Source organism: Apteryx rowi, unplaced genomic scaffold (assembly GCF_003343035.1).
Source record: "Apteryx rowi isolate R43461 unplaced genomic scaffold, aptRow1 scaffold_3, whole genome shotgun sequence".
NCBI lineage: Eukaryota > Metazoa > Chordata > Aves > Apterygiformes > Apterygidae > Apteryx > Apteryx rowi.
Window position 1 is genome coordinate 1,910,342 of NW_020449418.1, and position 21,761 is coordinate 1,932,102.

The 21,761-nt window shown below is 44.1% G+C and overlaps 2 protein-coding genes across 3 annotated transcripts in view; one reads left to right on the forward strand and one right to left on the reverse strand.

Annotated features, from left to right (window-relative positions):
- Window positions 1-2,461, forward strand: part of NRAP (nebulin related anchoring protein) — a 54,153-nt gene extending 51,692 nt beyond the window's left edge. Inside the window, exons 40-42 of one of the 2 annotated variants that reach the window (XM_026069719.1) lie at window positions 94-405; window positions 650-802; window positions 2,024-2,461. In XM_026069719.1, the coding sequence (XP_025925504.1) occupies window positions 94-405; window positions 650-802; window positions 2,024-2,125 (567 nt within the window). In that variant the 3' untranslated portion in view covers window positions 2,126-2,461. The remainder of the gene's footprint in view (window positions 1-93; window positions 406-649; window positions 803-2,023) is intronic. The other variant, XM_026069720.1, reaches the window with a different exon arrangement.
- Window positions 2,462-3,749: 1,288 nt separating this feature from the next.
- Window positions 3,750-21,521, reverse strand: HABP2 (hyaluronan binding protein 2). The gene is given in 14 exon segments (XM_026069667.1): window positions 3,750-3,926; window positions 4,840-4,985; window positions 6,477-6,611; window positions 6,951-7,093; window positions 7,999-8,245; window positions 9,313-9,407; window positions 9,878-10,049; window positions 11,069-11,188; window positions 11,592-11,708; window positions 12,191-12,298; window positions 13,466-13,594; window positions 19,090-19,126; window positions 19,349-19,380; window positions 21,497-21,521. Coding segments are annotated over 14 exon segments (1,683 nt in total).
- Window positions 21,522-21,761: the final 240 nt, after the last annotated feature.

Consider the following 21,761-nt stretch of genomic DNA (forward strand, 5'->3'; position numbering starts at 1 on the left):
ACTGATAGCTAGGGGAGGGTAAGTTATTCCATAATGGAATTTGAATGTAATCTGAATCTGAAAATGAGATTTTCCTCTCTACTCCTCCTGCAGTACAAATACAGAGAGGCTTTCCTGAGAGATAAAGGTCAGCAGATTGGATTCCGCAGTGCAAATGATGATCCCAAAATCAGGCATGTCCTCAAAGTGGGGAAGCTCCAGAGTGACAACCAATACAGGAGTGGGTATGCCCAAAACAGGGTGCAGTTCAAGAGTCACCTTAACCAGCCGGGATTCCTCCATGCTAAGAGAAGCCAGCAGCTTGCCAGCAATGTTAACTACAGGCAGCCCCTTCACCAATACACTTGTGATCCTGAGCAGCTAAATGTGAAGCATGCAAAGCAGGCCTACAAGCTGCAGAGTGATGTAAGTATAGCTGAGCAGAACTGTCCATTCGAGGGCTAGGAGCTGTCTGTGGCAATATGTTTTGCAGACTTTACCTAGCAACAAAATTGCATTCTTAAAAGGACTAAAGTCTGTTTGCTGAGAATGAACAATTGGTTTATTATTGAGCCTGTTGCTCTTGATATGCACTCTCCTGAAGATCCAGAGCATGCAGTTTGAGAGCCAAATGAAATAATACACACTGGTATATGTTTCATTCTCTCAGGTCAAATACAAGTCTGACTTGAACTGGATCAAAGGCATTGGCTGGACTCCCCCAGGTTCTTACAAAGTTGAAATGGCAAGAAGAGCTGCTGAGCTGGCATATGCTCAGGGAATGGAATTGCAGGGTGCTTCTGCTCAGTATGAACCTGGAGTTGTAAGTAGAGTAAACCATTCTTCTCACAAATCCCAACAGCACTGCTCACCAGAAGGCAGGCAGGCACACGTCCCATTTAATGCTTTTGAATGCTCCCTGGAGCCTACAGTTCTCCCCATTATTTAAACAGAATATATATACTTCCCTCACTGAGTTCTGTGGATGTGTCTAAACCTTAATTTGAAGGAGCTCCTCTAGGGAGTTCAGCACTGTACTGGCTGTTGATGCCACAGGATAGGATTTAGTAATATTTTGGGATGTATTGCTCTTAGCTCATGGATGTCTTCATATCTCTAGACATCCTAGTATCTCCACAGAGAGCAGAAGTGGAGGTGGAAGGAACTCCCTATACAACTCCCTGTCTCTTTTCCTAATTTCTGTAAGACACATGTTGCCATGTAATCTCTACTGACAGCTGTATCGACAAGCTCAGTGTAGACGCCTACCAGCATAATGTCAATTGCTGTGGCAGGCTTTTTGTGAAGGGCAATACTCCAGCCTCCTCCACCCCGTCCCTCCCAAGCTGCAAGAAATTACAAGCTGGGATTTTCCAGGTTTTCCTTCTGCCTCACCTCCACAGGTGTGGGTCCTAGGCTGCAACATCCCAGTACAAGAGAGCAAAAGTCCATAGGGGGACCTTGTAGCCCCTCCTGTTAGGAAGCATTAAGTTACAATAAAAGTTACAATAAAAGAGAAGCTCTGCACTTTAAATACTTGTTTCATTTAAGTTTTAACTCTGGGAACAAGCCAAACAATAAGCCAGCCCAAGAGAAACAGGACATATCCCTGATTTACTCCCCCATCTGAAAAGTTACTCAGGAAATGAATTATAACTATGGTTGACTAATACAGACAGTAGAGACTGCAGACAATATCTTCTTAAGCCCTACATGTGGTTAAGATCTGATAGTCCCAGGGAAATCTACAGGTGCGTTATCCATGTGGAAATCAGGTGTTTGCTGGTTTGCTCTAGAAATTAGGACTTGAGCACATTCTGTCCTTGGATACTTGTAGTATCTAACTTACATGAATGAGTCAGTTATTTGCATGTTTTCATGGTAGAGGTTTGTTCAGTGCAGAGCAGTAATTCAGATTTTGCCCATTTGTTTGCCAGTTGAGTTAATTTTTAATTTGTAAATATTTTTACAGAATAATAAAACAATTAAAACCTTCTCCTGTCTACTGGCTGTCCTCACAGTTTAGTTGGGTTTGATCTTACAGGACCAGTTGGAGACAGAAGGATATCAGCAAGTCACAGTCAACCCTGATGCTTCAGAAATTCTGCAAGTGAAGAGAAGGAAAATGCAGCTGTATAAGAAGTAAGCAGAAACATGACACAAAACAATTATTTCTTTTCCGGCTTGTCCTGCAAATGCTTTAGCTTTTCCAGTTTTCTGGGAAGCAAAATACATGGCATCTACGAATGTTTTGTTTTAAAAAGCAACCTACACATTACAACTTAAACCTGATCTTTCTATTTTTGTGTGGATACTTTGTTATTTATCACCGTATGTATTACAGAGTCTGGTATTTATTTAAAGCTGTAAATGAAATTAATACTAGATGACTGGCAGACTCAGCTTTGTACTACAGATGAATGAACCTGATTGGTAGAATATAAAATCATTTGTACTGAATAAATCAAATGAATCTGATTCCATACTTGTCATCTTTGGAGACTTTTATGTTCCTGGATTATTGGTACCATTGACTTAAGAGGATACAAAAGCACGATTTAGGTGGCTTAACAGATGAACAAGACAAGGGCCAGTGGAAGCAAAGTTATCATTGACTAACCGAGGTCATGTCTTTTAACGGACACCGGAGAGKTTGTTCTCGATTTACAGTGTGTATTCAGACCACAGTTAGCTCTTCAGTCTTTTTCAAATCTTCTGATGCAAAAAATCAGAATTAGTTTGTTAGAAATTATTGCAGTAGGAGTAGCTATTGATAGATTAGGTAGCTGCTCAGAGAAGGTTGTAACTCCTAGAACTCAGATGAAAGAGACATCACTATTTTAATGAATTGACTCTTCACATGCAAGCATGTCTATTTTTATGTCCTGATTTAATACGAATCCCATTTTCCAAATTTCCCTTTAGGGTTGCAGAATCATTAGTCAGAAATACACAATTCTACCTGCAATCCTTCTAAAAACCCAAGAATTATCCAAGAGCTTCAGATTCAACTCTTCAAAGGAGTTTAAAAGCCCCTAGGTCTCACTGGTATGAAGTGCAGTTAAGCACATATATATCATTGTGGGTCTGGAGCATAATGACTAATCCTCTCATCAGAAGTAAAGAGAATATTTCTGCTAGTGGTTTTTTTTTTCCTGCTTTTTCAATCTGGAATGCATCACTGATGGAATTTAGGGTTGTTAGCTCTACAGAAGGGCTTTTAAAAATAATTCTCCTGCCTGATCCTCCCTCTTCAGATTATTCCAATGGCTCCAGTCTTGCAAACACAGGCGCATGATGTATTTTATATATTTGCAAAATGCCACTGACGTTGGGAGCACACACCAATAGCTTTGATGTGTCAGATTCCAGTGACTGTAGTAAAAACACCTCAGCAGGGGACGTGAGGGGAAGAGGGAAAGGGTGGYAGCAGCTGAGCCTGCAGAATTTTCAGGGAAAAAGACTTGAAAAGCAAAATGGGAAACTGAGTGTTGCTGTGACTGATTTGGGGAAGAACTGGAGTTGCTTTAGTTTCTGTTCTGTTTTGCCTACAAAAGATGGCTTACTTCAAAACCCCCCGAACAGGAAGACTGTAATCAACATTCTAGTAACCACTCTAATGCCTTTTCCAAGATGGTGACATTGGATACCTCATCAAGGTCATGAGAAGCATCAGCAAAGTTTTTGATTGAGGAAGAGGAGATTGGGGAGAAGACTAAAAAATAAGTACATTTCTCAAGCTTACCATTTGCCGTTCCAAATGCTGTCTCTTAATGAAGTGACCTTGACTCGTACCGAATTTTGGATTTAATCCAACTGAGAAATGTTGTCACCTGGGTGTAGACTCCTGGCTTGTTTTTTAACCCACACTGATCACCCCAGCTCACAAGGCCGTACACATAGTAGGAGCCATTTTGTACACAAGTTAGAGGGCCTCCAGAATCTCCCTGATGAGAAAAAGCAATACAAGTGCAAAACGTGAAGCAAAACATTTACCAGTATAAGAATTCCCTTCCCTCATTAAAAGACTTTGAGTGATTTTTTTTGTTTTTTCTAACAGATGTACCAACAGGTGCTGCTCAGTTCCTGAGTATGCTTGCAATTCTTCTGGAATCAGGTCAAATGAAACTAGACTTTCTTAGATGTAAGGTTTTGTTTAAGTTTGTGACATATATCTGACAAGGTCACATTAAATTTCCCAGGCATGAAGTACCAGGCATTCAGGGCCTGAGTTCCAAAAGTTAAAGATGTGATCCTAGGCATAAATGAAAGTGCTTGATATCCACCCACACCCCCCAAAATAACAGCAACAAAACTTTATTCTGAGCTGATTGGTCTCATTTTTCAGTTTCATTGGTGGTTTCTATTGCTTAGTATGTTTGCAGTGGTAGTTTGCACCTCAGGAAGCATTGTTCAAGCTCTTACCCGGTCTTACAACAGCGTAAATATGAACTTGCTTCACATTTGCACTAGTGTAATGAAAAGAAATATCAGTCCTGACTTCCCCTATAAGTATTAGCTCTGATAGTGAAAATCAAGTTGGAATTTTTGCTGATAACAGAGGCTGTAATAGAATAGAGAGGAAAAAAAGCTAAATTTTCAAGTTATTATGACAAACTGCCTCAGAAACCAAACTTTTCCAGGCAGGTCTCTAGCTTCCATAGATCTGCCTGTGGCTGACAGGGATGACATTAGCTCTAGGGATATAAATCTCAAACTGTACTGAAGAAAGATGATGACTGTTGAAATATACTGATGGGAGAAACAGATACATATGCAGTACCTTTCAAAGCTATTACTCTGCACTGCCTGACTATTTACATGAGAAATTAGTGTTCAAATACAGAAAAAGCAACAGACCTGACAAGAATCAACTCCAGGCCTCCGAAGATTTCCTGCGCAGAACATGCTTTCATCCAGCGTGTGATCATATGCTTTTCGTGCATTGCACTGCCTCTGCGAAATCAGCTTGACGTTGGCATCTAACAGCTGACGGGATTCTCCATCTACAGGATGTGCACCAAAAATTGAGTCACCTTCCTCCCAATCCTGTTATATGTCGTCTTTGTTCAAAATATGAGCTTTTTTGCCATTTGGATGGGAAAGGGGAGCTGGGGGTGGCGATGGGGGAATGCATGGGCTAGTCTGTCTGAAATAATATGGTTGGAGCCTGGAAGCTTCACTCAGGACACTGAGGTTGTTGCCTGAACAAAAGCAAAACCAGGCACCCAGAATCTGGCTCAGATCAGCTCCGCGTGTGTCGGTGGCGTTCTGCTTTTCAAAGGTGCTGGTGTGCAGCTCCCATTGGTSCCGGGGGACTTAGAGCTGTTCAGCACTTCTCAGAGTGGTACCACTAGCTGTTTTAATGTGCAAACTAATGAAACAGATAAAAACTGAAAATTGTACAATATTTAAAGGCAATGATTAATTATAGTGAATCTAAAGACATAACTTGACATCTAAAGGCAGTAGCCAGATTTTCAACACACTACATCTGTAGATAATTAAAGGTGGTTTATAAGTTTGGTTGTACTTGAGTTTCAGGAAATATTCCATTTCTGCAGTGATTTCCTGAAATTCTAATAATAGCTCTGCTAAAAGAAGGAACTATCTAGTTTGATCACGAACAGGGTACTTCATATTCTTTGTTGGAAAAAAAAAAATCCCCATACCCTTTTTAAGAGACTTTTTATTTGGAACTTAAAAAAAATGTCCATTAAATTCTGTTGGTGCATTCTGATCAAATGAATACACTTGTCTCTTGTGGACTTCAATGAGAGTTACATCAGAAAGGAGAATTTGGTCCTAAGTATCGTATCTGGCTGTATCAGTCACAAAGCAGTAGGACACCTACTGTAGCCTCCGTGACACATTTTCCTTCTGCTGCTTTACAGCAACACATCAATCAGAACATGAGAAAATGCATTTTTCAGAAAATTGCCATTATCTTTTTTTAAGCATAGTAATTTCTCCCCTCAGGATTTACTGTGGGCAAGAAAGGTTTTGGATAGCACTGGTTGAACTTGAAAAGCTTTGGATTTTTTTAAAAAAATTTTCTGTGCATCTGAAGATCCAGATGCTGCTTCTAAAAAGCTTTATCTGATCCAATGGGCTGGAAAACCATGTGAAAGTTCCAATCTTTCTTGGTCTTGTTTTGAAACACATAAGCTATACAATAGCCTCTCTCTCTTGATATTTTCTCGCTTCTGTTGCTGGCTCCAGATGAAACCAAGACATGGTGTGTCAGATGGCAAACAAAAAAATGTGAAGGGTGGTTTTTTTTCAGAACTTTCTGACAAGTTTGGTTGGTCTGACAGTTGGAGATGTCAGTTAATGATTAATTTCCCTAAGAGGGCTTAGTTGTCTTTAATTTTGAATTCCAAATCTTGGTTCCACTGAGTGCCTAGATCCAAATTTGGATCTAGGAATTGTCACTGAAGGTGCCAGGCCACCTTGCCAAGGAAGCACCAACCAAAGACAAGCTAGCCCACAAATACCTGTCTCTGTGGCACCCCATCCTGAAATGAAGCAGTCAGTCCCAACAGGAAAGAGGAAGTTAGGCAAACACACTGTTTTCACATACTTTGTTTCCACAGCACAGTGACCATCAACTGGCTTCAACTTAAGTAATGCTGGATACAAGATAAACAACAACAAAAAAATATTTATAATTAATTTTAGTCCTTATCAGTCTGTAACATAACCCTGTGAAGGCTACAAATATCTGATATGTTATTTGCACTACATGCTGGGCCTGTCTCTATTTTTTTACTCTTCCCACACCATGACTTCTGCCTGGCCATCATGATTCCCATCCCAAAGATCCAAGGGATGTAAGTCACAATTTGGCCTAATTATTTCCAGAATATATTATCAGATGGAAATTTTACACTGACTTCAGTTGAAGAGAAGTGCTTCAAACAACTGAGGTCAGAGGTGAGTCACATGAATATTCAATAAAAAGGATTTACCAATATCATTGTATTGTACACCATCCTTGTCTTTGTATTTGTTATGTACAATGGTCTTCTCCACATCAAATATCTGCTCGTGAGGCTCTCTCTTCTTGAGGTCTTGCTTTCCAAGGACCACTTGGAGATATTCTGCTGAGTGTCTGCAAAAAGAGTAAAGCGCATTACATGCAGACATTGTCTAACAGGGTGGTGATAAGCTACTGCTTTAGTATGTGGAAGTCAAGATAGCCGCTTCMTGTTGTTGTAGAGCATGGGCAGAAGATTTCAAGAGGTTGTTATAAGAGGGCTTAGTCAGGAAAGCCGTGATGTTGGCCTGTATATGTGCTCTTTTAACTTGTTGCAGTCATGATGGGTACTGAGTTTAAAGCTGCATGAACATGCTTTTCTTTGCATTTAGAGCAGAGTAGGAGTGTGCACACAGTCTATTACTGTGGCTATGATGATGAGTGATAACTCATGGAGCCAGGGGAGTATAATCACTTGCAATTGTCTCGTCATACTTAAAATCATCTATGCCAGAATGTTGGCCAGAGTGGAATTTACCAATTTCCAAGGCTAGCAGTTTCTAACACATCTTCAACAAAAAAGCTCAAGGAAGCTTGAAATGTAATATCCTAAGCTAACAGACACATAAGCAATTGGAAGCAAAAAGCATGTTTTTCTGGAGGTCTTAATTATGATGTAATGTGTGATGTCACTCATGATATCCTGATATCCCTTGAGGTTTTCATGGACCCCTTCTTTCATACCTTGCAAAACCTTGTTACATTACTCCTCTTTCCCTCTAATGCAAAGCTTCTTTATTCTTTTAGCTCACTTCAGGTGATTAGGAAGGTAAGTTTAATTTGTTGTTCTAGTAAGTACCATTTTAAAGTATATGTAGAGTTTCATGTATATGCTTCATGTATATATTCATTTTTTTCGTGTGTATGCTTTCCTTTTAATTTGACTCCCAGCAATGATTTGGATTGTAAATTTCAAGGCATCTTCAACAGACAGTCTCTCTTTTTATGTTTAGCTATCTAGACATGGGACTTCCACCTACTCAATGCAATGTCCAGCAGTAAGAACCCAGCATGGTTTAATTAGCACTCCCCCACAGAAATGCCTGCTCCTCCTTGAAGTCTTTTTCTGCAGAGATACCATCCACGGATGTTTGCCAGCTTTAGTCTTGGCTCCACCGTAGATCCTCTTGAGTGGCCTTTGACTTTCTGGTTGTCCACATGTTTCGAATATTTCATTTGATCCAGGTGGGACAGCTGGGCTGTCTGTTGCCTCTGGCATCTCTTCAGCTGCATTGGGAGAGACAGCGGATGTGTAATGCAGAGATTATATTAGACTGGGAAACTGTGACCTGGAGAGTTAAGTAACAGGGGGTGACTCCCAGTCACTGGGACAATTGGCTGCATTACAATTCTGCAGGCATGACTGGCACCTGTGGAAGAAGGTATTTGTTTCTGGGGACTCATGGGTATGATGGGGACGATCAGGAGTGATAGTTTGGGAAATGAGAAAGTAGAGCTAATAAAAAAGAATAATCTATCCATCTGGCAAAACTCTATACCATGTTTTAGACATAAACTCTGTCTCTAGTAATTATTCTGTTAGCACCCCATTGCCTAGGTAAAATAGTCCAAATGGAAATACCATTGAATTCTTTGACATCTGAATGAATATAGTAAAGGGTCTTCATGTGGAAGATCTGTTGGGAATCCTCCAAAAGGGTGCTATCCCTCTTCCGTCTGCTGACCTAGACTAAACCTGGCAATAGGCAGACCCAGATACAGAARCAAAAACATCTTTAAAGACTCTTGAAAGATCTAGGCTTGGTCAGATCTATCTCTGCCCAGAAACAAGTCAGTCTGAAGTATGTGAGCTGAGTCACTCCCCACTCACTCATACTTCTCGTAGTTTCCCAGTATGCCTTTGGATATTTAGCTCCTCACCAGTGGTAAATCCCAGAGCCTCAGGGTAAGTCCTGCAAGTTCCAGCTCTAACATCAATTTACTATACTGTGGGCATGTGATTTCGCCTTGCTGTATGGGGTGCTCTCAGACAGTGAGCAACTTCAACAGGTTCCCCTTCTGGATGTATATGGTGCAGTACACCTAACGGGACATTTAGAATAGCTGGAACTTGAAGCTGAATTTGACTGCTTTGAACTTGAATACTCGGAGTACTGCAGGAATCACCTATGCCAGGGCAGAACTTCCAGGAATGCTATTTAAAACAAGATAATAAAGGTGCCACAATTTTGTGGCAGTGACTAGTAATGTATCAGTGACTCCAGCTCAAGGCACCTGCTGGGCTGGAGCACCTCCACACTGCCAAACAGCTTACTTATAATTTTCCACTCTACCTGTTCCTGAGCAGGGTGAAATGTCACAGAAGTCCCATTCCACCTTGTTTTTTTTTTTGATGTAGCACCAGGGTTTTTCATCACCATCAGGATTCCTGAAGGGAACAGTTGACAGCATCAGCCAACCAGACTGGGAAATCTCCGTGAAACTGGCTTACAGATCTGAGGACGTTTAGCAGAGTAGCCTCCTGCTCCAGCATGAGAACAAACCTTTCAGAGATATTCTTTTATAAGTTTTTTTATAAGTTTTGAGAAAGACGGTGCCTGAGATGGGGGAGGGGGGAAAGAGAGGGGCTCTGTCATTATCCCCACACTCATCTTAACCTTAAGAAAAACTAGGGAATTCAGGGAAATGATGGCAGCCTCTGGAATTCTCAAATCAGTACAGTCACTTAGGAAATGCTCCTATAACACCCTGGTATGTTTTAGACAGGCAATGTATCAAAAGATGTGAGATCTTAACACCACCTAAGGACTTCCCTACGCTTGTCAAATCCGTGGGAGCAATTTGTACTCACTGCTTTCCTCACCAGAGACCTCTACAGTTGCTTTTTCAAAATATTACCTGCAGAAGTTATGTTCACCAATGCCGTAAGAGTCAGCATCCTTCATGAATGAATTAATAGAGTAGTCCAAGAGAATGTGGGAATTCCAGTGCAGGCATGTCTTTCCATTTGCTGCTTGGTTCACTCTTCCTCTGTACTCGAAGGAGCCCTCTTCATAGCAATCATCTGGTCCTGTAAGAAGAAAATTCTGATATGAAAATGTTTCTTCTGCTGTTCCTTCCCTGAAGCAGTTCCTCTTCCTTTCCCTCCTTGTCCTACTGTTCAATTCATGGAGGAGCAGAAGAGCTATAGGACCCAACAGTTCACACAATGATATCCTTTATCTTAGGTAGGACAGAAATAAGAATCATGTCCCAACATCTGTCCAGCCTGAAGACAGACTGACTTCAAATGCCTGAAACTTCTTTGCATTGTAAGGACTTAATAGCTAAGTGGTGTCTTTGAAAACTAGGATAACTCCCCCAGTGACCTGTCCAAGAAATGGTATCAGCAGGWTTAGCCAGAACTGGGTGCAGAACTGCTATCATGACAAGGGAATAGATGTGCCAAAAGGAAGGTTGTGGGTTGTGGACCTTACCTGTAGGCAGATGGAGGAAAGGTCATCTGCAGTGAGGTGCACTCATCTTACATGGAGTTTGTTTGAAGTGCAATAAACTTTTAAAAGAGAATGAAACAAGTTCTGCACCTTGGAAATGCGTGGGGGGTGTGGTGCCTGTGGTGTGGCACTAGAGAGGCATAAGACACTCCACACGGGCTGGGAGTCAGGATGGCCTCAGTCACCCATCCCTGTACCAGCAGCTGCCCCCCTGAGCCTGGGGAGTCAGAGACAACTCAGAATGAATCTTACCTACATTGGCTTTCTGGTKTTTAAGGAAACCCTGACATTCCTTACCCATGGGTCACATAGGACCTCTGGAAATGTGTGCTCATTCATTCTTTTCTAGTGGGAGCTAGCTGAAGCACAATTCAGAAAATAGGATTACAGGAACTGTTTTGAACCCCTTTGCTGATGCTGGCTGCAGAAGTCAGCCTATTCCTCTGAAACTCTCACCGAGGAGGCCAGTGCCGCAGGTGCATAGTTAGGTTCCTTGTGCAGTGAGGGTGTCAGTCAATCTGACTGCATGGAGAAGCCAACCTTTGGCTAACTGGAGATTTAGCCCCCAGCCTTTTTCCCTGGAGTGGTGACATACCAATTTCACAGAATCTCCCTCTAAACGGTTCAGGACAGTTGCAGGTGAATTTTGATCTGATTCTGTGCCGTATACAGATACCTCCATTTTTACATGGGTTTGGCCTGCATGGTGAAGATGCTGTCAACATGGAAAACAGAACAGGTTTGTCACTTTGCTAGAAGCTATGCAGCCACTCACACATCTGATGGAAATTAGGGAAAACTCCCATTTAGCCTGTAAGCTTTAACCTCGAATGAACTCTGTAAAATGCTTATCACCATAGGTTTTGCTAGTGACTGAACCACCACCTTGTAAATCAAACACGAATGTTTGGGCTAGGGTGTTGATCCCCAGGGCTGGAAGCTGTAGCAGACTCAGGCTTAACAACTAGGGCAGGGATGAATCTCTAAATAAACCCTCTGCTGTGGGTCACACATGCTCTCCCTCCACCGACCTCTCAGCCATAATGCAATACAGTCCCCACTGCAATTCACACAGCGCCCAGCTAAATAGGAGCCCTTTCTGGTGGGGTTGTGCTCACCTTGGTGACAGTCTGGCAATTTGTAGGGATGACTACAGCTGCACTGGAAATAAGGTGAGGTTAATGTAATAAGGCAGTCTCCTCTGACACACCTCTTCTCCAGACACATGTCTTGCACTGTGGTGAGGCCAGATAAAACAGAAAAAACAAGATACTTCATCAGCATTTGTATGTGCATGAGGGCTGTGCTCTACAGGGATCATGGAAAGACATGCTTTCTCCCGACTTGCCGTGGGGGTTTTCATTTGGCTGTCTCGCTAGACCCTGTAGCAGTGTGGACAGGAACTTTTCCTTCTTTTTCACAATAGCTACAGCAAAAGGGCTGTAAGACCAACAGGCAATTCACCACTGCCCACACCAGGGCAGATGTGCTTTCTGAACACCTGCAGTATATTTTACTGGAAACTGCTTTAAAACAACTCTGGTCTAGACCATGAGCTGGATTCAAGATCCATTGACATGGCTACATTGGGCTGTCAAAACCCTCACCTCAGCAAAAATGTTTTTCTAAAGCACTGTGTTTGTTTCCATGGATAGAGCAGTAATAGTAACATTAGTTATGAAGATAAGGAATATAAGTTAGGAAAAGGAGCAGTTACCTTTCTCACACGTAGACCCAGTGTACGGCTTGGGGCAGTGGCAGCTGAAATGGCTTCCTATTTTTTCACACCAGCCATTGTTCTTGCAGGGATTGGAGGAGCAGGGGTCTGTTGAGGCAAGGACGGCGATTTTTTTAGCTTTACTTTCAGCTTCTCCACCTCTGTCACTTGCCTTCTCTTCTCATGTTTTTTGACTAACAGGCCCTATCAGTGCTGTGCAAAAGGCTGCCTTTCCTGAGCACAGCATCCAGTCTAACACACACCGTGCTTACACCTCAGTTCAACAACTGCAGGAGCATCTGTGAATTGATACGGAGCTTAGTGCAAGCTGTTTCAGCTCATGCTTTTGTGTCTGGAGCTCCCTCCCCAGCTTCCTTCCCAAGGAGGTGACTGAGCTGTAACTGGGTAAGTTCAGTCCTTCACTCCAGGGAAGATTTGCTTCTCTAACAGTTGCAGAAGCAGATGCATTAAGAACCAGAGTTGGCCCTGGGCATCTGTCTTCATATACTGAGTGTGGAGGTAGCTGGATTTGGCTTGCTAAAACTCCCCTGGAAAAGCCATCTATCACTATTATCCTCTAAAATACCCCTGGTTGGCTATAGCTCCAGTGGAGCAGGCACCTACCAAGAGTCACTTGGGTGCTGTTCCTTATACCGTGCTAAACCTCTCCACTCCACTCCAGGCTGCCAGGAGCAATTGGTGTTGGGGGCAAGCAAAGCCAGCTACATACCACTTCTGTTTTCTTTACACAAGAGTATAACCCTAGGAGACGTTATAACCAACTTCCTGTCTCTTATTTTGTGTTCCCAGAGCAATTTTGAGGATSCCTTCCTGCTCCTCTGAAGTACGGCAAAATAGAGAAAGAAAAGAAAGGAACCCTGCAACTGAGAGAGAAAGAGAGAGAAAAAAAAAGCACACCTTCCCTACATTTGTGTTCCCAGTGTAAATTCAGAACATATATCCCGTGAAAACAGCAATTACATCTTACAGTGTCTATAGACAAATAAGTCTGTGTTTTTTGTAGTAGCAATCAGAAATGTTCTGCATGATCAGAATCCATCTTGCGAAACCCAGAGATAAAACACAGGCTCCTTACAAGAGAAATACGAAGGAGAACACTGCAAACAATCCTCCTAACTCATCCCTTTGATGCAGGCATTTCGAGAGCATGCTGGCAGACGAGGCCTGCCACATTCACACTGAAAATACAGTGTTGGGATTTTACCCCTTCCTCGCCTCCCTGCCCACCCCTGAGAAGTGCAGAGTTACTAATACCTTTTCTAGCACTACTGAAGCCAAATAGTTCCTCAAACCAGTCAGGATCCTCAGCATGTTGGCTTTGGAGGAGGGGTTCCTCTTCTGGTTGGGTGTACTCATCATAGTACTCATAGTCATCAGTCTGGTCTGCAGGGAGGGGTGAGAAGAGGTTGGAAACACAGAAGAATTAAAATGCAGTTAAAAAGAGAGACGGTATTAAAAAGTCATTCCTTGGGAGGGCCAGTCTTTTTTTCCTTGAGTTCATTTGGGACACCATGGCAACAGTGGGTCCAGAACTCGAATCCCCTTGGGGAAACAAGGCATAACTTAGCTCTTCCTTGCTGGCACCGCGAAGCCTGCAGCTCAGAGCTCATCCAGCCAGAGTTTGCCCAGTACACAGCAAGGCAGCCTCTGCAAATCGGTCATCCCAGCTCTGGCTTTGCTGCTGCAGCCAAGGAGCACTGGAGAGCACTGGGATCATCGCTGCTCAGCTGGGTTCCTGTGATGGGAGCCGGGATGCCCTGGAGAGGACGTGGCTTTTTTGCCCTTGGCTGGTTGGGAGTCCTGTGGACGTGGATATTCCTCACTGTTGCATGCCACGGAGCAACACAAGCCCAGCACTCAGTGCAAGAACCAGGAGAAGACCCTGGTGATTGCTACCAGCACAGGTTGTGATAAGGAAAGGAGATTTAGATTCCTACAAGAATAACAAGTTTTCTTCGTCTCACGGCTTTGATTACCAGGATCATTGCCATTGCGGTGTGAGGCAAGATCTTCAAAGGTATGTAGCTGCCTATCGCTTCTTGGGACACAGAACTTCATTTTGGCAGAGGTCCCTGGGGAGCGAGGGCCCTAAACAGTTAGGCGCCTACATCCCAATGTGGCTCCGAGTCCACGAAACCCTCTTCTAGGAGCGAGGCCCCCGCTGTGCCGGGCAGCGCGCGGCCACGCGATGAAAAGAGAGCCCTTGCTTGAGCGCAGTCTGCAGCCTCCCACCAGCTTGGCAGGCTGCTCAGCAGCGCGCTGGCTGCCCTCCCGGGAGCAGCGTCCCCCCGGGAGCCGAGCGCTGGCGCACCGGCGGCTTCGCCAGCGGATGCTTGGGGGGAGGCTGATTAAAGTGGGCTGGCTGCTCCTTCCACAGGTATGTCTGCTGCCAGTCGAAGCCACTCGGGTGTTTCAAAGACATGCTATGGTAATGAGCAAAGCTAAACTACATACAGCGTCATTTTAAAAAGCTCTCCCCTAGGGCCGGACCGATGGCCCTACGGATAATGCTCTGCCTTGAACTGATTATCGACTACATTATCTTAGTTTTCTCTCCTCATTCATTCGCTTGCAGCCTTTATCTTTATTCTTTCTTTGCTTCTGAAAAAAAGAAATTCCACTTTTGTACAATGGGTGTTTTATATTTCATATTAAAATAGAACAGTCTTTTTTTCCTTCTTTTTTTCTACGTGCCAACTCTCCTTTCTCACCAAAAAAAAAAAAAAAAAGAGGAAAGTTTCACCTCATTTATTGCTATGTCAAGTCAAGACTCCTTTTCCTCAGCTCATTATTTCCACAGGAGCTGAGTCTCGACAGTGTGCAAGTGTTGCAGAAGTGTGTGCCTTGCTGAGGAACAGAAGGCTCTCACTGGAAGATAAGGACATTGTCCACAGTGAACAAAATTAAATGTAATGTGATGTAGTTAAGAAAGGAAAACAAAAAGAGGGTTTTGCCTGAAACGCAGCCCACAAGCTCACTTTGTGTGAGGGGCGATTTTGCAAGCTGACTTCAGTTCGAGGGACTATGTTGAAAGAGTTTGATTTTGTTTCCCCTGTTTATTTTCAAAATCTTAGTGGGGAATGTTAGCTTTTATTCCGCAGATGCTTTAAAGAACTATTCCGAGAGACTGGGTAGCCCTTTTTATATAAAGGCTATACCTGTTAAAAGTTATGAAGGATGAATGGGGGACTTACAGCTGCCAAAGGCACACTGCAAACACGCCCAGCACGCTGCACAGAGGCCAGCGAGAACTCGGTTGAGCTGACAGAGGAAAAATAAGTGCTCTGAATGAACACAAACGCTGACTTGGTGTAGCAGCGTCCACCAAGATTTTTAAACCAGCCAGCGCAAGCATGGTGTTAAGAAATGACAATGACACTTCATTATAATTGTTATGTTAGCATCATTTCTTAGCAACGGACTAACCTTTTATTAATGACACCTATTAGATTACTTGCTGGCCCACTACCAGCTATTATTTTAAGTGCACCGCTGAGGTAAAAGCCGGTTGCCTGGTAATGCTTGCGGATAGAGGGCTTTGGTGTCRATTCCCTTTTGCAACAGCTCTTCCAGGAGGAGGAGGAGTGCTAAGCCCCCTTTGCACTTAAGGAGCAGATGACCCCCAGAGAGGCAGGTTTTGGGAAAGACTAGCACGCACCAGAGCTAGGTGTACAGGGCTCTGCCGGCCGGAGCAGCTGAGCGGAGACCACCTTCCTCGTGGAGAGCACCGAGCGGGGTCCAGACCTGCAGCCTGGACCGTACTGAACCCCCCACCGCAGCGTCCCACTGTTACCTACAGACGAAGCTCTGTGACCAGGCTGCAGCGCTAAGGGTGCACGTGAAGAGGGCTCGGAAAATATCAACAAACGCTTTTGGGTGCCCTGGCCCCAGCTGTGAATACCGAGACTCAGCAAAGCTGAGCCACCTGCCTGGGAAACCCTGCCCAAGCTGACATAAGACTGCAGCAAATCTGAGAAATCATCAGTCCCTGCTGTATCCATTGCTGCCCTCCTTTTGGCTTATGAAAATGAAAGAGCGACTACAAGCTGTGTGAGTGATAGTTCCCGTCTTCCAGCTACTCGGTGTCCTCCCCAGCAGCATGAAGCAGTAAAAAACAAAAACCAGAAAGCCCTGACTTGGATACATGACATCAAACTGAAATGTATCTTCCTATTTATCACTGCTTCAACACTAAATAACTATTTGGCTTCCACATCTCTTATTTAAGAAGTATTCCCATTCCATTTTTTTTAATTATTCATAACAAGCCATAGGTTTAGTAAAGCAAAAACAACATTTTTTTTATCTGAGCACATAATTAACGCACAAAGTCTGATACACTGGTTGAGTTAAACGTATTACTAAATCAGAGTGTTCATTCTTTGTAAGTGCTGGAAAACCTTAACATGCTTAAAAAAGAAGTGATCTGACATTTGTCACTGAAATGTGACTATTACATGAAATTAAATTAGACATCCTGCATGCAAATTTTCAAAGAATAACTTTCCTCTGTGTAGTACAAAAAAAATCCCCCCATAATTGATAGGCAGGGATTGACTTTTAAAGCTTCAAATCAGCTTTGAGGTTTGGGTGATCTTTTAAACTGCTTGAGCTTTCATCTGCAGGTTTTCACATTGCCAAGAGCTGTCAATCAAGTAATGGATTTCTGATCAATATCCTCTTGTTCATTAGCTTACACGGACTCTCTCTTACGGGGAGAATAGATAGCCCAACACTGGCAGTCACACTGTTTTCAAAACCTTCACTGGATCAAGTCGTGACTAATGTTCCAAGTGGGAATATGATGCATTCGGATGCCATCTGAGCGACCTGAATTGCGAGGTAACTTTGTTGGACTGCAGTTGTCAAGATGAGTGATGGGCAAAGCTAAAGCCTATTGCAAACGCACATCAAGGCGGCCACGAAGCACCCAGCCTTTATTCAAGCTCCCAGAACCTCTGGGGACTGACTGACATCTGGTCTAATTTCGGTAGGATTTTTCTCACAACCTTTCTAAATACTTTTTTTCTGAGAATAACGTAAAGCGATTTTATGAGGCTGAAATCCTGGCCATACTTTAAATGACGGTAGGTCTCTCATTTACTTCTGCGGGGACTAGACATCGTGGTATTTTGGCCCTTCCACACGGGCCTTGGCTGGGGGTATCTGCAACTCTGCAGAGGAGCTGCAAAAGAAACAAGACCAACCCACAACAAAGCTGGCAATCCTTCAGGTAGTTTGGTGTCTGCTACTTCACCGCAGTTTTGTAGTGCCTTTCCCTTGGAACGACGGGGCGCCACGCAAAGGCTGCCGATGCAAGCCGAAGGAGGAAGGGGTGAGGGACTCACGGCAGAGAGGGAAGCGGGACAGTGCAGGGACATGAGGAAAAAGCAGAGGGAATATGTAAACAAGGAGGGGGGAGGAAGCTTGCACGCAGGCTGGGACTGGAGCTAGGAGGAGCGTGGGCAGAACCAGGGACCACAAAGGACACGGAGGGATTGAACGAACTTGCTACGAAAGGCCTTGAATCCAAAGGGGAGCTCCGCCGCGGAGAGGCAGGTTGGCTGCTTTGCACAAGGCCCGTGCTAAGGTAATTCCAGCCAAAAGGATCACGGCCTGAAGCCAAGTGCATGACTGCGTGACCAAATATTTGCACAAGCTAAATACTGAGCTCAAACACAGGAATGATTCTGAAATTTGTTTTCCACACACATCTTATTAGAAGAATAACATTGATTTGGGGAAAGAAGCAGTGCTGTATGAGCTTCGAGGCAGCTGGATTCCCAGATTTCACCTGGAAGCCAGAAAGCTAATTAAACGAATGGAAATATGGTTGAATAGTGAGTGGCTGGTAAAAGCCACATTCTTGTTGCAGGAAAAGAAGTAAAATTAATTTAATACTTTATTAGTTATAAATTATAAGCTCAGATCTAAGAGCCACTGAAATGAAGAAAAGAAAGAGCAGGTCTTACCCACAAAAATACTAAACTTAGCAATAAAACCTTAATTCTCCCCATGGACCAGGTAGGCTGCTTAAGGATGTACAAATCCTCACACTGTATCTACACATCCTCACACAACATCCACTACAACTCTACCCCCCAAATCACTCCCTTTCCTGCTATCAACGTGTTAATATACATAGCTGTCAATAATTTTTACCTGCACGAACTGGTAAATACTTTTTGAATCTGCTTGCATTCTGGACATCCACAAAGCCTTGCAGCAATAAGTAAGTTCCCTAGTTAGTTGTACGCCGCAAGGAAAAATCAACCTGCATGTATTTGACCCGCAGCTTTCACGCCCAGCTCACACATTCAGGCTCTTTYCTCGTCCTCTTCAGCCTGAGGTTTGCAGCCTGGCACGACGACTTCTCTCCGACTCCGTGACCCCCTGTGTCAGACCCTGCTCATCTGCTGATCCCTCAAGCTGTATGGAGCACCTGGGGCCACAGAGTGGCAGAGAAGTCCTGGCTTTGACTACCCCAGGATCAGCTGCGAATCGGTACCACAGCAGCTCCCCTAGTCTGTGCTTCAATGTGCCAGACATGCTCCTGGCTGTGACCCAATGCAGAGTTGTCCCCTGCACTGCAGCAGAGCACACGGGAAGGTCTGACTCCATGCGGGGAGAGGGAGAAAGCAAATCTGAAGGTGCACCTAAGGCATGTACATGAGGTGTACGTTTAGGCAAGGTTTACTTGCCTAAATTCAAACTGACTCTGTTGGATCACGTGCCTTATTTTAAGTGCAACAAAATTGTGCATGAAGTTATTAAAACTCAGTGCCAGGCACTAGCTAAGGGTCTTGATGAACCAGGTTGCCAACCACTGCACTTCATATGCAGCACTTACTTTTATGGAAGAAATCAAATGCACTTACCATTCAGAAGGTCAGCCAGGAAGAAGAAACTGCAAGACTGCATGGGATAAAGAAGGGTAGAGAGTCAGTTTCTGAAAACAAAAGACAACAGGAGCTCGGTTTACAACACAGCTGGTGGCAGGTTTCCTTTTGCCCCAGTGTTGGACATCCAGGTCAGCTCTTTACCTTTTTCAGAGCTGAACAAAAAAGCATGATTTTTAAGTGCTCTTTTAGAAGATTATCAAAGTATCTAAAAAGCTGACTGCTCTGAACAACCTACAGGGGAGCTCTAGCTTTTCTGAGCACCCAGCCCTAGTGGCAGGGCCTAAGTGCTTTCCAAAAACATGTCCTGAATGAATTAAATTGCCTCTTTGCTTAATAAGTGACCATGCTTTGACTCTTTATCTCATATCACTTCTCTGAAATACTGGCACAGGCCGTGCTCCAGCCTGCTGCAAAAGCAAGTGGCTGTGACATGCTCCAGCATGGCAGTGCAGAGGTCAGTGAGTGCTGGCACAGCCCGGGAGCCCAAGCGTGGCTACGTTGGTGGGATCCGGACCTCCGAGCTGGAGGGCTGTCAACAACGCTTGGATGGAGGATAGCATTTCTGGCACTTCCTGTGAGGAAATGCCATGTGTTCGACCTCCAAAACAGGACTCCAGCCTTTCCTGTTTGGCTCATGATCAAGGGCAAATGACAAAAAGGAACAGAGGAAGAAGGAAAACAGCCCTCAGCCTTTGAAGAGTGTGAGTGAGGCTTGTCTGAAAGGAAATGTACTGACTCCACATCAGGACTCATCCCCACATGAAGAATTCAGCTTGCGTTCCCTCTTGCTCTAAACCACAGTTGCAGACAGAATTACCTGGCTGTGATGAGAATACACATGCTAACAACGGGTGTAAGGAAGTAGATTTGGAGCTGCTATTCTTCATCCCTCATACAATTTGTAGAAAGGAAACATAATTCCAAACAAATTAGCGTACGTATTCAAGACAGTCTACGCACTCCCAGTTATTATGTGCACCTCTGCATTGCTATAGATACAATTAACTGTAAATATATGCATCGTTTAGTTGTGCGTTATATAAAGAAATGGTATATAGAAGAAAGACATTCACAGCTAAACACTGATTGTGAACAAGAATGAATGAATAAGAAACTGGACAAACAACTCAGAATTCACACTTGTGAATATTATCTGGAATGTATAAACGAATTTGCTTCAGGCATATTTGCGTCCCTCTTGTGTTTGAGACAGGCAGAACAGACACGCCAGCTCTACGCTTCCCACTGACTTCAGTGGGAGTGATGCACCCCAGCCCGCTCAGCACAGCCCCTTCCCAGGTGCAGCTAAGTGAGCCACGCAGATGTACAGCTAAATCCGGTGCAGCTGCCAGGACACGCACTCACACAATTGCCCCTCGTAAGTGACTGCAGAGATAATAGTAAATAAGAAGGCTGTAAAAGCTCTAGTCCTGGTGTGTATGTCTGCTGAGTGCAGGTACAGGCTTCTTCAGATCCTTTAACAGATCCTCAGTGCAGAGGAGCTTGTATAAGCAGATGGGTCTAATTGCCCCATTTACAACTAGTGGTATGGTTCATCCATAAATGCAGACCAAACAAGCCCTCCAAATGGAGAGTGTACCTCCCTTTTGGATGAACAGATGAAACAGAAGAATAAGGAAGTAGAAACAACAACAGTACGAAGCAAGAAATATTTCATTTCCCTCCTCAGGTCTCTATGGTGCCCCTTTGTGCTATTTGCCTAATGGGGTTGGAAAGGATTTGGGGGCAGAAACTTTTGTTTTCAGTGAAGTTGCTAAGCCTTCCCTACACTTACGGCAGCCATTAGCTCCACATGGGAATTTCAGAGGGTTTCAGCTCAGCCTGAGAAGTGTGGGAGGTGACTGCATCATGCCCTCTTGTGCCTCAGTTTCCCCCAGCTGTAGAACAGAGGTGATGGTTTCACACTATCCTAGGAGGATAACTTATAAAACAAGAAAAAAAAAAGAAAGGAGAGAGACCTAGCACTTTGCTGTACTGTTTTCTTTTCTAGTATCCCAGGCTGACTACCCATCTAGCCTGTGCTTCCAAGCACCCCTCCATGAGCAGAGCTGCCTGTAAGATGGCAGATACCCTAAATGTCCTGTTGCAATAATCTGGTGCCCTAGAAAATGTAGACGTTTCCAGTAACACCTTTCAGAGCAAGCAGTGGCTTGTCCTCTAGGGCAGCTGAGTCCCAAACACAACAGGTTGCCAGAGGACTTCTATCCACCACCACAAAACGGATGTTACTAGGAGCAAAYGGGCTACAGCACCCTGTACATTTCGCGGAGCACGCTATGTTCCAAGTCGAAGAGTTAAACCTAATCTTTATTTTGAAGTTCCAGTTTCCTGTCTTGTTCTAGGGCTTTTCCCTTTCACATACCTGTCACAAGCTGCAGATGGCTCATCCACACTGGTAGAGCTGTGGGGGGAAAATCCCCAGGCAGGGCTGGCCTTGTGCCTTGGAGATTTTTCTGCTCCCTTGTGAGGTCCACCTGGCCGCTCGCCAGACTGCCCTGATTCAGAAGCATTTTTGCTCTTGCTGGTTGGCCAAATTTTGGCTGTTTGGGTCCTTGCACCAAGCTTTCTGCAGGGCTGTGCTGCAGAGGGCAGGGAGAAACATTCGCCTCCTTCCCGCCTGCGGGCTC